Genomic DNA, 17,427 nt, shown 5'->3' on the forward strand with positions numbered 1-17,427 from the left:
AACTTGTGACTCTATTAGAAGTGCTGATTCAATAAGGTCTTTCATCTTACCTTTTTAAAAAACTACACAAACACACATTATTACGTAGGAAGTATAACCTTTAGGAAATAACATACGCAAAAAAAAAAGATATTTCTAACGCTAGGAAAAGGATATTATTTTGATAAAATAGATAATAAGCAGAAATTTTAAACATGTAGAAACCCCTCCAGACTCCATATGTGAGCCACAGCCAAACAAAAAAAAATAACAAGGGAGAGAATGTACAGGCTAAGGCCCAAAATTAAAATAAACCAAAAAAAGGGGGGAAAAGAAGGTAGTAGGCGAAACTAATTAATAATAATAAAAAAAAAGGGTGTATTGAGTATTAGGGGGAAACGGAAAAGGGAATTGGCTTCCCTCCACATCTATATCCGAACCAAATTCCCTCCTTCACTCTCTTCCCTCGTTTTCTCTCTCTTTCTCCCTTTTTTCCCACCACCAACACCACTTCCTCCGCCGCCACCTCCGCCGCTCTCCCGCCGTTCAGATCTCTTCTTCCGATCGAACCCACCTTCCTATCTCACTATTTCCTCTCTATATTTCATTAATTCTATCTCAAATTATAAAACCCTCGCAATTCCCCTTAAAAACCCTGAGCTCCAAGCTTCGATCGCTGCGAAATAGTTGCGATGTCGACGCCTAAAGCTACCATTACCAACCTCCAATCGCAGCAACAGCAACAGCAGTCGCAGCCTCTTAAGCGACAGCTTCCCTTTACATCGATGAAGCCGCCGTTTGTTCCACCGCCTGGTGACTACCACCGTTTCTCCGACAATCGTGCTCCTCTTCCTCCCGACACCGAAACTATTGTCGTCAAGACTCCTGTTTGTCTCTTTCCTCTTTTTTTTTTTTTTTACTTTCGTTTTCCCCCCTTTTTTTTCTTTAATTTTTTTTTTTTTAATATGGGGTTTTCGAATGCTATTTTTGGAACAATTGACTTGGGGATCTTGCTTCAGTCTTTCTATTCAAAACTAATTTGGTACTTAATTGTTTTTGGCAAGTAGATTTGTTTCTGACTCTTTCTCAATTGAACTAAGGGTTTCGTCTTAATTGACTTCTGCTCATGTTGTTTTGTTTCAAGTCCTGCACTTAGTATTAATTTAATGCGTTTAATGGAGTTTTGGCTGTAACCCAACTTAGGGTTGGGTGTATTTCTGTGAATTCCACTATTTTGTTTACTCTAATGATGATTAATTAAAATGCAAATGACTTGTTGCTTGCTTCCTATATTGCAATTTTATTATAAGCAAAATATTCATAATGATAAGCATCAATACTTGACTCTGGGACACTAAATCACTCAGCTTTCTAGGAGGCTGTTTTGTGACATCTTATATTGTAATATGCCTTCAGCATTGCATTACTTCCTTTTCCATTGCAGTATTAGTGTAGGATTGTATCATATTGTCATGTGTGTTTCATGTTTGTGCATATGCCAACTTTTGGCTTATACTATGTTGGTGGGTTTCAGCCGATGAAGCGGAAGAGTGATACATCTGAATATGATGCCGAGTCTAGTGATTGGACGACTAGTCCGGGGTACCTTGAAGTAGTTAGTAGCCCTCTCCAGACACCTGTATCTGGAAAGGCTGGCAAGGGACGAGGATCAAGGATTAGCAAGTGCAATAGAGCTGGGCCTCAGACTCCCATGTCAAATATTGGTCAGAATTGAAGTTCAAGTCCTTGTGTATGGTAGATTATACTGTTCAAGGGGGGTCGACCTGATATGATTGGGCAAAAGAAATAATGTGATTATGTTTTTCATAGACTCCAATCATGATGGCCTGATTTAGTTATGGTGTCGTGTTATAACACGATGTTCCATCACTGAATAAATTACAAGAATCTTCTTTATTGACTATTTTTTCGAGCTGGGATAGTATAGTCAGTATCCTTTTCAGTAGTTGACAACATCAACTTTGCAGGTTCCCCAGGCAACAATTTAACTCCAGTTGGTCCTTGCCGCTACGATAGCTCACTCGGTAATTAACTTGACACTGATCCCTTTTTTTATCAATAATTCAGCTTTCAGCAGAGCTATTTTCCTGGCTTGGCTTTGCTGCATATGATCTTGCTTTAGAGATATGACTGATGATAGCGTTTTCCTTTCCTTGTTCCAGGACTTTTGACAAAGAAGTTCATCAATTTAATCAAACATGCAGAAGATGGTATTCTTGATTTAAACAAAGCCGCTGATACTTTAGAGGTAATTTTTTGTGGCATCGTTTTGCTTCTACTTGGTTCTTACTTTGCCCTTCCTGAAGTGATCTGATAGTTACTTGTGTATGCTTCAGGTCCAAAAGAGGCGTATCTATGATATTACCAATGTTCTAGAGGGCATTGGTCTCATAGAAAAGAAGCTGAAGAATAGGATACAATGGAAGTATGTATGACTTGACATATGTTTGTGCGTGTCTTATATATATCAGGTCCTTATTTTGGAGAATTGAACTAACGTTTGACTAATTGAATAGGGGACTTGATGTCTCAAGGCCGGGTGAGGTCGATGATAGTGTCACTAGTCTACAGGTATAAATTCTTCTTCCAAAATGTCTTTGCTTGTAGGTTTGCAGCAAAGTAGAAAGGACCTATATGCTGGTTGCCTATATTCTCACTTTTACATTTTTTTTCTTGCAGGCAGATGTTGAAAATCTTTCTATGGAAGAACGCAGATTGGATGAACAGATAAGGTTAATTCATTATGAGTCTGCTTGAGAAGCTTCTTATATTTCTTTCCCCATTTTAAATAGTACTGATTCTCCAATGTTTTGCAGAGAAATGCAAGAAAGATTGAGGGAAATGAGTGAAGACGAAAACAATCAGAAGTAATGTTTCAACCTCCGTACCCATTCTCAGCTTTATGTAATTTATTCTGGCATTTACTCAGCTGGAAGCAACCTTTGAATCTCACTTGCTTACCATTTGTATATGGCGTCATGTAGGTGGCTTTTTGTAACGGAGGAGGACATAAAGGGCTTACCCTGTTTTCAGGTTTGCTGTCTCCTGTTCCTCCTCTTATTTCAGTGGGTCTCTTATTATTCATTTTGAGATATTCCTTAAAATTGAAATTAGAGCTTGCAGCTATACGTGCTATCCGTAATATGTAATTGTGGCTGTTGACAGAGTGAAACCCTGATTGCAATCAAAGCTCCGCATGGCACAACCTTGGAGGTTCCAGATCCAGATGAGGCAAGTTCAAGGGTTAATTACATCAATTTTGTTAGATAGTGCATTTACCCTATATTATTATTATTGAAGTACCCTTTGCCTACAGGCTGTTGATTATCAACAAAGAAGATACAGAATAGTCCTTAGGAGCACAATGGGTCCTATTGATGTTTATCTTGTCAGGTATGATTTCTAATGTTGCTTATGCCCAGGTTGCATAGGTTTGTCATTTTGCACACCTTAAGTCTAACTAAAATACTTTCTCTGATATTATCTGTACTGTGTGTCAATAGATGTTAATCGTCTTTGGTTTGATTTCTGTATTTTCTATGCCTCCAACCCTTATGTTTGTACTCTGTATAAAGAGAATTGTCTAGCCAAAATAAATTTTAGAAGTTTTAAGACAAAAGTGCTTCCGAATCAAACTGAATAATGGTATTTCGCCTTTTACTCATCCGTGGCTTAGGAAAATAGGCAAAGAGCGAAAAGACTAGGTCCATTGAAATTCAAATTCTCATACCAAGAGCACAGCTCTTTTATCTTTTTGTTTTCTTGTTTTTCAAGTTTACATCATTAGGTTTGCTGATGGACCTGTTTAGCTTCTAAAATGATTGTTTTGAACTTTGGATGGTTTGATCAGTTTGCATGCATAATACGCTAACTTGTAAGCCTAATTCCCGGCTTTTTATCTTGGCCTTCTCCCTGGCTTCCTTGCTCTCTGCTTTCTTTCCAGCTTTGGTGCTTTTTAGACTTCTTCAACCTGCTTTATTTGATCTTTATGTAGTCAATTTGAAGAGAAGTTTGAGGAGATCAGTGGTGCTGAACCTCCACCAAGTATGCCAAGTACCTCAGGTTGTGACGTAGGCACAACAGCTGCAGCCAAGGAAGAAAGCAGAGACGATGAGAATGAAATGCAAGGACAAGAAACACACAGAATCTGTTCGGATGCCAATGATCAGCAGGACTTCGTGAGTGGAATCATGAAGATAGTACCTGAAGTTGATGTAAGTTTAATACATGTTTTCATTACTTATCGTCGAAAAAAGTTGGTTTTAGATTTATATGAGATCTGTTTGATATCGGTTTGTGCACCCTGAGCGCTGTGCACTCGAGTGCATGAACCCATGAACATATGGGCTAAAATAAATGAACATGAACCCTAAAAGAATACAAGGGTTAAAACGAAGGAATGTGAACACCAAAGGAAACAAAGATCATATAAATTAAACCCAAAGAACATGTCTAATCTCCAAACCCGAAAAAAAGAAAAGAAAAAAAAAACATGTAGTTCAAACCAAAAAAATTATCGGTCATACTGAAAACTGAAAAAATCATAATTCAAAGAAGTATATACTTTAAATTTTACGAAACGAATAGCTAAGTACTAAGGAACATAAGTTTTGTCATTTTGACTAGGTGGTGTACCATCTAATTTACGCTCTAGCATGGGTTCTATTTTTAAAACTTTTCTTGTTAGACCTTTCTCGCAAGCTGAATAGAAGTATAAAATGTTCCCTTTTGTTAATTTTGTCTTTCCATGCGCTTGAATAGTAAGTATCTAATACATTTATGTCTTCTGCTTCCTTTACAGAGTGATGCAGATTACTGGTTACTGTCGGATGGTGATGTCAGCATTACTGATATGTGGAGAACAGATTGTATCCTTTCAATTTTTTTTTTAAACTTATGTTTCATTTTGTTGTGTCAAAAATAATTTTATCAAGTTTCTGAAGAAAGAAACATGAATTTTGATTCCCTAACTCAGTGATAGCTGGAGTTGAATGGAATGAATTAGGGACTATCCACGAAGACTATGCTGTGGCCAATGTTGGCACACCACAACCACAAAGCCCACCTCCAAGTGCTACAGAAGTGCTACCTAATAACATGTCAGGGAGGTGATATACATGAAGTTCTGAGGGATCTGCCGATGTCCTCCATCTTGATTGCTTATGCTTGAACTGAACTGAGCTTCCTTATTTCTCTGATTCAGCTGAGAATTGGGCATAAAATGGCTTCAAGGATGCTGCTAGATCATGTGCAATACTGTTCTGTGCATAAAGTGAGTTGACAGGGAGAGATTGTTCCTGATCTGTTGTACAGCCAGCCGGTAGAGATAAATGCTTAACAGCGAATGAAATTGGGGCATCTTTAGCTGTTAGTCTAGAGCTGTAGCTTGTAAATTACTTTGCTGGTTTAGTGAACAGAGTAAGTAGCTCTTCATATAATCCAATTGTTGACAGCAATAGATTGTTAGATCCCAGTGATCTCTTTGTATGGAGATGCTTGAAATAGGCCAGTTCTTCTGGCATGATTTGTAAAAATTGTATTCCCTTTCTAGACAGCTTACAAGTTCTTGAATCAGCTTGAACATTTATATTTTTCAAGGAATGCCAATTCGCAAAGGTAATAACATTGTTGGCTAGCTGTACGGCTTTACCCAGTTCGAAATTTTTAACAATGACAGATTGTTTATCTGGTTATTGATTTTGTAACTGTTTTTGTTGTATCATATACTAGTACATTAATATGCCTGTTCATGATGTTTCATCTGGTGATGTTATATTCGACAGAAAAGGGGATTCGTTTATGTGAATTGTAAAGTTACAACGGTGTCAAAAGAGTTTAATCTGCTAGAAATTTCCATATCCATACATATATATATCCAGTGACATACTCTATATAATTACACAATAATGAAGAAAATAGGATGTTTGAAAGATGTACAAAGCAATGAGGATAGCTCAATTATCTTTGTCAACTTTCTTGCCAATCCAGGAGGCAACAATGGGAGTAAGAGCAACCGTAGGCGGAAACCTTATCGGGGAGGCGGCCTTGTGAGCTGCATATGCCAGGGCAAATGTCCCTACTTTCTCTCCTGTTTCACTTGATGCAATTCCCACCTTTTGTTTCAGACAAAATAAAGATTAGAATTCAGAATGAATACAATAAATCCCGAAATTTAGTGGAATATATTTGAGAATACCTTCTGAAGCAAGGCTGAGACATCAACACCAGCATTAATAAGAGCATAACATAATGTAAAGGAAATCAGAGACAAAGTGATTGAAGTGGCTAAGTATGCTCCTCCATATTTTGCCAGCAACTCCTTTGCTTCTTCTCCTTTTGATTTTTGTCTCTTCCCTTCTTCATCTTCCTTTGAGCTAAATATCTTTTTTTTTTTTTTTCAAAAATAAAAAAAACCCAAATTATCCACTAATATAATCTAAACAACCCACAAATTTAAATTGTTCTTATTAATTAAACTACTAAAAACCAGTATGAAATCGAGCAAAAACCCAGAAAACAATAATATGTGAATCAATCAAATTGAGGTACGAGTAATTGACAAAATCAGAAATAATAGAAAATACCTTCCAGAGACCAGCTTCAAGTCCATATTTCTTAGTAATATCCTCAGCTGACGAAGAAGAAGAAGGAGGTGATGTTGGGATATCCTTAGTTTTATCTCTAACAGCTCTAACTTGAAACTTATGATGAAACGATGAACATTTTCGAGGTGAAGAAAGGCATGATGCTCTGTTTGTAGATGGTGTTCTGTTAATGAAGAAAGAGGAAGAAGAAGAGAGAGAAAGGATAGAGGAAGAAGAAGCTGTATTCATGTTTGATGAATACTAATGCGTTACTTGGTGTCCATACATTTACACTCAACTAAGACTCCTGTTTTCTTTTAAACAACACTCTTTGTGCGGCCCGGGTTTCCTACTTTTTCACGGCCCATATGGTTTTCCGTATACCACGTTTTATCCTTATACGTCATACAAGTATAAACTTTGGCAAATTATAACATGCACCAATTGATAAATTTTTAATTTGTAAAATAAAATAACAATAAAATAAAATAAATGTGTAAATTCGATAAGGACGAGGGGCCAATTACAAATACTACTCCGTATAGTTTATCGAACGTAAAAGTGTAAAACTATCCTAAAATAGTTACAAGGTAACTTGAGATAATTGTTAAGTTATTTTGTTTTAAAAAAAAATTACCATACAAAATTATTCCTATAAACTTACTAGAATTATAATTTTGATAACAATTTTTAGTTTTAGTTATTTATTTGTTTCCTATTTTATTTCTAACACCTAAATTTCATTAAATTTTTTAATTTTATCTTTTTTTTTTCTTTTCTCTATAAAACTCTTGTCAATTCTGTTATGTGAATCTTTTTACTGAGGTTAGTTCACTCTCTTTCCCATCAAAACTGATCGGTAAAATTATATGCCGATAAGGATGGGTAGGAGAAGTAGAGTAATGCATCTCGTTGATTATAATCAAGATTCAACTACTGCAGAGGTTTATGATTCGACTGCGAAAGTTCATAGATTGAAAAGAAAAAGTAGTAGATTTAATGACGGATGTGGAGAAAGAGGAAGAGTTAGAAGGCCGCAGATATATACTTACACCTCATTCAAAGACATTCTACCTCGATCGACAACTAAAAGAATTCCGTGGTGGAAGAAGCTTTTGGCTCGTCCTTCGCCAGACTTTGAAACAAACTTGATCGTTAACCAAGATCGTATCTTGATACCTCCATCCAAACCACCTTCTAATTCAAAGGGGGTGAATTTTGTTAAGAAATTTTTCAAAAGAATGATAGGTATGTGTTTCTGTGCAGCCGAGGATAAGTAGTCCTCCGTACTTCGTTAATTACACTACTACTATCGTTAGTGTTTAGGGTAGGTTAATTGCTAACAAATTGATGTTAGTAGTTAAATTTAACCTAGCTAGCCTAGTATCCCTTTGAATTTGAATTAGATTCTAACACTTATTGTATATTAAATTTATGAATTTATCAAATTAATAATCAAGTGTTTGTTTTTGTATGTCAATTTGATCATTTTATTTGTTTTATTTATTGTTATATCTTGAATTATTTAAATTAATTTAAATTCTTATGTATATCAATTTTAATTTTATGGGTATAATCTAATTAGATTAAAACTTTTATGTTTCAAAAAAGAAACAAGATTAAACTTTTGAGCGCACCCTTTTCGGCAACTTCGGCAACATTTTACACGTTTTTGGGTAGTTCGATCTTATTGGAGTTATGTATATAATAGGTCGAATTTTATTATGTCACCTGATGGACAATAATTTACTCTGTATTATATTATATTTCTTTTTTCTAAAAAAGAATTATATTAGGTTTCCAAATATTGAATTTTAATATTCAGTCATATTAGAACTAATTTAGTATATTTATTTAAACTACAAAATAATTTATCTCTCTAGCATTATTTTTTTTCTATAGAATTGAAAGAATGGAAGCTTCTCATATTAATTAACTGGATGGATGAATGCTTAAAAGATATACTTGTATGAAGTATATATAATTTATTGACAAATTAGGACTCATTTATTTAATTGATTAAGCTCAATTTAAGCTCGTTCAAGCTCAAGCTTAAAATTGATATACAAACGAGTGTTCGTCAGCAAATTAAGGGTCTGTTTACATTTACTTAATTTCAGTTCAGTTCAGTTCAATTCAGCTCCAATCAGTCTAGTTCAGCTCCTAATTTTCCTCTATCGGTTCAGCTCAATTCAGTAAATGTGAACATACCCTGAAGATCTAATATGAAAGAATAATGATGGCTAGATAAATACGTTTGTATGTGGTTTAGGTCCATCTCTTTGAGGTGTAATTATTATATTAAAGTGGGAAAACCTTTTTGATCGAATTTCACATGAGAATGAAGTAAGACAAAAACCCTTGAGCAAGCTAAGATATACCAACATATACTATATACAGTACACTGTAGCTTTATTAGTTGTTACTCGTTCTAGGCTAAAATAAATGTAAATCCACTAATAGTAGAGAGTAACAAATGCCTTATATTACATGTAAAGTTAAAAAGGAGTCAAATGTCCCTCATGATCATCATCATACTATATGTCTTCCAATTCACTCCTATTTCTTATTCTTTCATATTCTCTTTCACTCTTCACCCTTATCTCCTCACTCAACAACTAACTCAACAACATTTCCCATCTCCTACCTCCCCAACCCTTTTACAAGCCTTCATCTCCGGATCTACGAGATTGATCCATCATGTCCCCATTTAAGCGGAAGAAGCTCTTCAAGAACCTAGGCTGTGGCTGCGGCGCCTCCACCACCAACTCCAATGCTACTCATGTCTACGAGCCTAAACCCATACCCAAACTCAAGCCTAGATCATCCACTCTTTCCTCTTCCAATGACGGAGAGACTAACATCTTCATCTCTCCGTCGGCCTCTTCCTTGCTCTCATCTAATTGGCACAATTGCAATAATAATGAGAATATAGATGAGAAGATGAAAACTCCAGCTACCTCAGAAGCATCACCATCCGCCTCAACCTCAGCTTCAAGGAGATGGAATATGGGTGATCAGAAAAGCCAAACTAGTGACAGTATTAGCACTACTGCAGTGGTGATGGAGTCTGAGAATCCTTACGATGATTTCCAACTGTCAATGTTGGAAATGATAACGGAGAATCAAATATTTTCTGCAGAAGAACTCCTTCAACTTCTTCATTGCTTCCTAAGCCTTAATTCTCCTGCTCATCACCATCTCATCCTTTGCGCCTTCTTCCAGGTTTCTCAGTATGCCATTGTTTCTTCCTCAGATTAAAATTCCTCCAATGTCATAAATGTATATATATTGCATGGAGTACTACTATATCATATCGCACAGTACATCATGAATTACATATATACTGGTATATACATCCTATCCTTATATCATGGTTATCCCCGTTGATATAAGCTAAAATGATTTAGCTTGTCAACATATTGCTTACAAAGGTCATGTGAATAAAAGCTTATTCAATTCATTAGTTCTTTCATTTGTAATTTGTCTTTATTCATTTTGTGTCTTTTGTTTTTGGACCTTACATTCAAAGTGCTATTTTGATCCATGCTGTGTTATTCTTGCAAGCAACTGTTCTTCTTCTAACATGGCCTTCAATAGGCCCTCCATAGTATTTTTTGTAAAGCAACAGATAAATTTCACATTAGTTTAATAGTTTGTCATGACAATGTTGACAATAGATAATTCCGCTCTATATAAGGTAATAAGGGAGCATAAAAGCTTTCTATATAAACTACTTACAATAATTATTATGTGGGCGGGGTGGACTTAAAATAACTTATTGTAAACCCGGGAATTATAAAAAATTGTTATATACGGCTATATATACAACAAGTTAATGTAGGTCTACCTAATACAAGATTTTTTGCCTTGTTAATGAGGGGTTGGTATATTTGCATCATGATTTGACCTCACAAGTTGAAACAATTAATAATCTTTCAAAAGATCGTAGACAACATACCAAATTAAACATTGATGGTTTGATGCTTAATAATAATAATAGATGTTACTAGCAAATTAAACATACCAAGTTGTTTTATTTGACCTACAATAATACTCAATTGGCCAACGTGCTTGTTAGTTAGCTATTATAAGTGTTCGTATTAGGGAAAAGACAAAGAATAATATGGATGGGAGTTCGATGTATCTATTTTCTTCCACCTTCCTCCAATCATAATATAGACTCAAAAGTCAAAACATTTCAAAATAATCATATATGAAGTACTTCATATCATGTATTATATACCGATTACAAGTATTATTATTAAGTATTTGAAATGGTTGCATATATATACATAAATGGATATCTATCTTGGACAAACAAATGAAGCCTTCACTTGATTAAAGCAATTTGACAATCTGCTAGAAAAATAATCAAATTGGGGATGATAAGTGAGATGCATTTTACAGTAGTCGAATTGAAGAGGTTGGATAGATGATGGATGGTCAACTGATGGACACCGGCCATCGTGCTACAGACCTAACCAATGACCTCTTGATGGAAAATTAAAAAGTAGTGCTTTCTAAGCTTTCTTCAAAATTTGATTCACGATGATAATAATTGGTATGGTGGCCCAACTCGATCATTTGGTGGCTGAAAACTAAACTCATCGAAATAAAATATACTTGGTACATTATAATAGTGTAATTCTTATTTTTGAGTAATGAACCCTAGTGCCCATAAGCTGATCATTGCTTGCCTTGTAGAAATCAAACAAACTAAAGTAGAACCCAACTTACTTTCTTAAATAGGAAGCCCTGTCAGAAGCTCTCTGTTGCGGTAGTTCAGAGTTGGCACGTTTGATACTTTTCAATCGAGGTTGCAACTTCTGGTGTTGATCGCCTTAGTGCAGTAGATGTACCTGTATGTTTCGCCTTGATCTTCCTGTTGAAGGAAGCTAAGTGATCAAGTACGGAACCAGCAGGCCAGCAGGGCACTTGCTATAAGCTGTACTTGTCCAAGAAAGCTACCTGATGGACCAAATGCATGCCAAGAAACAATCTTAAATAGCTGACGAGTAACTTATTATAGCAGCCTAGCAGCCTAATTTGAACGTTTAATTGTCTCTTAAAGTATGCAAGTTGAATAAGTAGGTGTATCATGCACGGGAAAGTTCAATTGTCTAGAATTTTTGACGTGTTTTGTATGTACATTATACTTGATAAGATGAAGTTGTTTTCATCTTCTTAGTAAAATTACATTTAGTTTTGTCCTTGCCATATAATTGATTAGTCAATGAAGTAATCCTCAAAATGGATCGGACAAGAAGCTCCAATTATGATTATGTATGCTGGTCGATGTGATCTTAATTCTTAACACAATATGTAACAAATGAACATCATATTAAAATGTTGAAGCTAGACTAATGTACAAGTTTACAACATTGATTGATAAGTTGATAACATATTTGATCACTCAATTTAACGACTAAACAAAGAATTAATCAATAATTAATACTCTATGTGCATTGTTGATATTCTATAGGTCTAATCCATAGATGACACCAGCATGATATTCGGGAAGATTATTAAGAAAATAGAGTTGAACCATCTTCTGGAACGCCAACCAAGTTAGCAAACTATCCGAGCCAGCTTGATGGCACTTGCCAACAGCACGCTTGACTTGAAGCGTCTTAGCAACCCTGTCTAGCCCACCATACAAGCTCTTACAAAACTTCATCATATACTTAATATCATAAACACGGTACCCGAAAAACACCCTGGTCAGCCCTAAGAAGTCATCTAGATTCGACGGCAGGTTGCGGCGCGTCAGAATTTTAATCAAGTAACCAAAATCATACGCACTGTGAAAGGTGATCCAAGTAACAGAGTGGTTGCAAACAAGACCGGAAGACATGATGAGCTGGGCAAAGTTAATGGAGTCAATACCTTCCTTCTTATTCCTGTCAAAGTCAATACCTTGTTGGGTTAGTAAGTGGATGGATTCATGCGCGTGTGGGTCACGCTCTATGTCGAAGTCTGAGAAGTTGAACTCCCAGATGTATTGATTGGGAGTGCCCAGATTAGGGAGATTTCCAGAAGCATCGGATAAGGTGAGCCCCACTTGGATCAGATTTAGATCATCAACGTTGGATTTCAGGAGCTGGTAAAGATCAGAGGATGAAGGACGAGGATGATGATGAGGATGCTTCTTGTTGGTGTGATGTGGGGTAGGTCGGTGGATGACACCAGGAAATTCAGTATCCATAGAAATAAAAGGGTAATCATCGATTAGATTTCTGATTAATTCAAATTCAGAATCTAGATTAGAAGCCCAGACTTCCCTGATTAGAATCATCTTCAAGACAGTAAATTAGATCGAGTAATGAATGATTAATTGTATAGTAGATCTGAAATACAATAGTAGCCAGTTGAAATGAATGGAGACTCAGGAGAGAAGAAAGAAAGAAAGGAAGGTTGAAAAATGATTGATGAGAGACAAGGGAGGAGGGAGTTATTTATATAGAGGATTAATTAGGAATTATAGACTAAGTAGTGAGTAGTAGTCGTGAGTCAAAAAAGAGGAAGAAATGGAAGTTACAAAGCGAGTGAGTGAAGAGAAGAGGCAGGAGGCTGCTTTGTTGCTTCCAATAATGGGAAACAACTTGGAGAGTTTTTGAAAGTCGTTATTCATTTCATTGCAATCCATGTAGTAATAAACTTTTAAACATGTCCATATTCAACGCGCCTCACTTTTGACCATTTCATCAATTCCTGCGAAACCTATTGGTCCACACTTGACTCTTCTATTTTATTCATCAAATCTTTCATTATTTTCTCCTACATTATTCCGTGTATTATTTATAAGGATCCTGCTAACGAACGTTCTCGGGGCATTGGATAAGCAATTAAAAATATCACCTAATGTGGTATTAATTTGGAAAAGTATGATAAAATTACGTTTCGATCTGTGTAATTAATGTTAATTTTAATTTAATCTTTCGACTTTTAGCTAGCTTATCCAACGCCTCCGGAACGTTCGTTAGCTTTTTGCCTTATTATAATTTATAATTACATGTTCAATTTGGAATTTATACAGTAACAAAATAGATGAAGGATTATCCCTCATCTCTTTCCAGTAGATTTGGTGCACGTTTAAATTTAGAGAAATAGGATATTTGTTTCCTAATCTATAACAATAATAATGTCACTATCAAACCAAAGTTGATACACTTATGTGAAATGAACCGGCCTGCCTTTGATGAGAATATGGAATATCAATATGCATGGTCCCAATTTATATTCTACTGCAATTCCAATTGATTTTACAATTAACCATTTCATGCCAACTTGTACAACACTCCTTTGCTTTCGCTTCTCCTTATACTGTCTTGTCATCTACTACATGATCTACCTCTAAACACAACCAATTTGCTTCTTTTTTTTTCTTTTTTTTTTTTCTTTTTTTTTTTTTTTCTCCCTACTTTCTAACTTTTCCTTTCCAAATATCTGTTGTACGGAGTATTGTATTGAACTTATTTAAACATGTGCTAATCTTTTGAATGCATAATTTCTACCGTCCTTATTGCCTTGTACCTCTGTTTTGCCCGGCCTTGGACCTATGAAGCCGACATCTTATAAATATTAAATGATACAGTATTGAAAGTACTAAAAAAACAAAGCAAGTATATAACATAGACCATGGCTCAGCCAACAATGCTTTCCACATTGCAAAGTCTCATAAGTTTATTTTTTTAAAATACGTCTCACATATTCACTTTGTAAACCTCTACTAAACAATATGAATAAGCAAGCCATATTAAATCTACTTCCTTCCAAGACTTCCACATCAAGGGCATATATAATTTAAATACATACTGATTATATAAACCTATTAAGACCCTTCAGACTTCTGCCCTTTAAAGAATTCCCAGCTTGGAAGGTCAGCTAGAAACAGGTTCCTTCTGCAGGTTGAACAAGTTTTCGGTTATGAGGTGCAGCCATTTCTTTCCTCAGCTGAGTCAGAATATCCTCCATAGTGAACTCTCTCTGCCAATTCGCCAACATCCCAAACTTCGTCGGTTCAACCTGCCACCCACATATATATGTTGTTCATAAGATCAAAGATGGCAATTTAAGGCTCATTAAATAGTAGTATAACATTACTCCACTTCAGCATGAATCAGCCCCCTATTTGATTACCTGCACATCACATTAACACTTATAATTATCTACTTTCTTTCTCAAGAAAGACAGAATGACCAAGCAATTTCACCTAAGAGCTAACAAAAATATATCCAGACCATCAATAATAATAAGTGGACTAAACAGCACCACATGACACCATATAAACACAGGCAGATATTCAACTAATTCCTCCATAACAAACATATGATAAAGCTGCAATAAGCCAATAATCTCCAAATCAACATACAAGGATGAACATGCTTCTTATGTTGGCATCCTTGGCAAACTGAGTATTTTTAAACTATTAGTAGGATAGCACATTTCCTAAAGTCAGTCAGGCAGAAGTGAGAAAGATTACCATTCCAGACTCTGCGTTCACGCAAGTCATATTAATCCGTGTATGGAAGCGAACAGTTGGAGGTTTCTCTGGATAATCCTTGTCACAAAAGAGCTTCAACTGATATATACGGCCTTCATGTACACTCTGATACAAAATCAGTATGAACCTTCAACTAAATTTCAGAAAAAAACATTGACCATACATTAAAGTTAATGTGCTGTCTCTAAAAATTAATCTCTATTGAAGACACCAATAATTTACATCAAACAACAATATACTCCCATTACCCAGGCTTTTATGAAAAGAAGAATCAGGAACAAGGGCAGGCATTAGAAACAAGTAGAAATGTGCAGACAAGGAGGTTGGAATTGGAGAGAGTATAAAGTGATAGTGAAAGAAGCTTGACGGTCCTTGGACATGAAACATTTAGGCTTGATTTCTCGGTAAGTGTAACAATCGAAGAGGGCATGGGTACACCATTCCATCAAGAAATTAAACAGGTTAATCATTTCTCCCTAATACTTGAGCTAAAGGGAAAATATTCTACACACAAAACTACCTATAGAACATTTTCTTTTTCTAGTATAAGGAAAAATCAATTAGTTAGAAACCAATGAACCCAAAAACAGACAGAGAGAAAATGTATAGCTGCAGCATCTGTAATAAGACATAAATAGGAACAAGGCAGCAAACAGAGATAACCAAATCACAACTTACATTGTGAGGACCAATTATAGTACCCGTCCAAGAACGCATGTAGATATCATCACCTTCATCCATTCCATAGCTAACACTCCCATCTCCAATCCCTTTTTCACCACGTTCAAGTTCTTCTAGCAACCTGAAGTTTCTGGGAACTGTATGACCATGTCAGTAAAAGTACAACTGCGAATACATACTTGATAATGAGGTTCAAGCATAGTTGTACATGATATCCAGAGAATACTTGCACAACATTCTTGAAAGAAGAGTCAACTGGTTATGCAATTAGAATAAGGCAAGCATGAATTTCAATCGATAGTGATTGAATCATATACCTTCATTAAGATAGACTATACATATATGTATACAAATATATGAAATGAACAATTACTGGAAAAGAGAAAATGGTGAATGAATTAAAAAATTTCTTAGCATAATTTTTAACCAAAAGGATTATATGTCACTCACTCGCAAATATTGATAAAATAGGGGATAAAAATAAATCGAATCACTTTAAACTCCTCATCTGAAAAGTGTAGAGGGTCCATTGCAACCAAACCATCAATAGCTTGTCAAGATAATAATTACATAAATTAGCAATAACACTAAATTATGAATGATGATGATACAAATAAGCTTTCCCAAATGAAATCACTCATTCCAATCTCAAAGATAAGCAAAATCCCAAAAAGGGAAAGTAATTTAGATAATCATGTGCATATTAATAACGCGGAAAAAATGATTTGTGACGTTATTAGTAAAATCTAATAATCAACAGAAAATTGCAACATCATAGCACAAAATTCTTAAAAAAAAAGTAGGGAGCTGAGGTGCCTAGGAATATCTAAAGTGATATGAATGAAAACCCTAAATTAGGAATTGAATAAAATCCTATGCAAACTTTGGTTAGTAACATGATCGAGTAATTGCAGAATAAAGATGGTAAAAAATGAATCAAACTCTATTACAGTAAATTCAATAAAAGTAACGAAAGCCTAAATTCAACGATGAAAATTCAATAAGAAATAAAGAACGTACCAACGACGCTTGATCCTCCGGAGCCGATAGTCATTTTTGGGGATGGTCAATAACAGAGGTTTCCGGGGTAGACAGATACACACACACTATCAGACAGAATCAGACCTGGGTTCGTCAATCGTCACCGCACCCACTTGTGTAATAAGGATAAACCCCAATTTAAGTAGTTTTGACCATTTATTCCTGTTACTCTATAGGAAACATTGGCAAGCGAAAAAACTTACAAGACTTCAAGTGGGCTACAAAACTTCATATCACCTTGTAGGCCCAAGAGTATGTAGCCCAAATCAAACCTTATCAATTATTACAAATTTTTACCTAGACTCTAAGGCAGGGAACAATGCCTGCACCCCCCTCCGCGCGTGCCCCGCCCCCGGCCCTTTTCATTTATGAATTTTCTGTAAAATTTTTTATAATATGTTCATTTCTGTATTGGTAAATGTTCATTTATAAATCATTAGATGTTCATTTTTATAATAAGGAGTTTTTGTTCAAATTAGAATATTTTGAATTGCATTTTAAGAATTTTTTTATCAATAAAAATGAGCAAATTTATTTATATGGATTGTTGCGTTCAAATCATTTTTATTATTAGAAGTATTGCATCATCCAATGTACATTTTTGTTTATTCGTGT

At 35.3% G+C, this 17,427-nt stretch overlaps 3 protein-coding genes and 1 pseudogene across 3 annotated transcripts; 1 reads left to right on the forward strand and 3 right to left on the reverse strand.

Annotated features, from left to right (window-relative positions):
- The first annotated feature begins 365 nt into the window (after positions 1-365).
- LOC145617709 (transcription factor E2FB-like) lies at positions 366-5,589 on the forward strand. The gene is made up of 14 exons (XM_081672448.1): positions 366-866; positions 1,514-1,703; positions 1,968-2,024; positions 2,163-2,248; positions 2,337-2,425; positions 2,517-2,571; positions 2,680-2,732; positions 2,817-2,867; positions 2,985-3,033; positions 3,166-3,231; positions 3,317-3,393; positions 3,995-4,214; positions 4,802-4,868; positions 4,982-5,589. The coding sequence occupies exons 1-14, from the start codon at positions 672-674 to the stop codon at positions 5,110-5,112; spliced, it is 1,386 nt and encodes a 461-aa protein (XP_081528574.1). The 5' UTR covers positions 366-671; the 3' UTR covers positions 5,113-5,589.
- A 232-nt stretch (positions 5,590-5,821) lies between these two features.
- On the reverse strand, positions 5,822-6,883 carry LOC145617650 (uncharacterized). Its single transcript, XM_081672373.1, has 3 exons — positions 6,585-6,883; positions 6,197-6,382; positions 5,822-6,113 (listed from the first exon to the last, which is right to left on the reverse strand). Exons 1-3 carry the CDS (start codon positions 6,831-6,833, stop codon positions 5,955-5,957), a joined length of 594 nt encoding a protein of 197 aa, XP_081528499.1. The 5' UTR covers positions 6,834-6,883; the 3' UTR covers positions 5,822-5,954.
- Positions 6,884-11,910: 5,027 nt separating this feature from the next.
- LOC145617911 (putative CCR4-associated factor 1 homolog 11 pseudogene) lies at positions 11,911-13,158 on the reverse strand (annotated as a pseudogene).
- A 1,035-nt stretch (positions 13,159-14,193) lies between these two features.
- On the reverse strand, positions 14,194-16,956 carry LOC145617197 (ubiquitin-conjugating enzyme E2 variant 1D). Its single transcript, XM_081671883.1, has 4 exons — positions 16,792-16,956; positions 15,769-15,908; positions 15,070-15,195; positions 14,194-14,612 (listed from the first exon to the last, which is right to left on the reverse strand). Exons 1-4 carry the CDS (start codon positions 16,823-16,825, stop codon positions 14,472-14,474), a joined length of 441 nt encoding a protein of 146 aa, XP_081528009.1. The 5' UTR covers positions 16,826-16,956; the 3' UTR covers positions 14,194-14,471.
- Positions 16,957-17,427: the final 471 nt, after the last annotated feature.

Source organism: Chenopodium album, chromosome 26 (genome assembly GCF_948465745.1).
Source record: "Chenopodium album chromosome 26, dcCheAlbu1.1, whole genome shotgun sequence".
Classification (NCBI taxonomy): Eukaryota; Viridiplantae; Streptophyta; class Magnoliopsida; order Caryophyllales; family Amaranthaceae; genus Chenopodium; species Chenopodium album.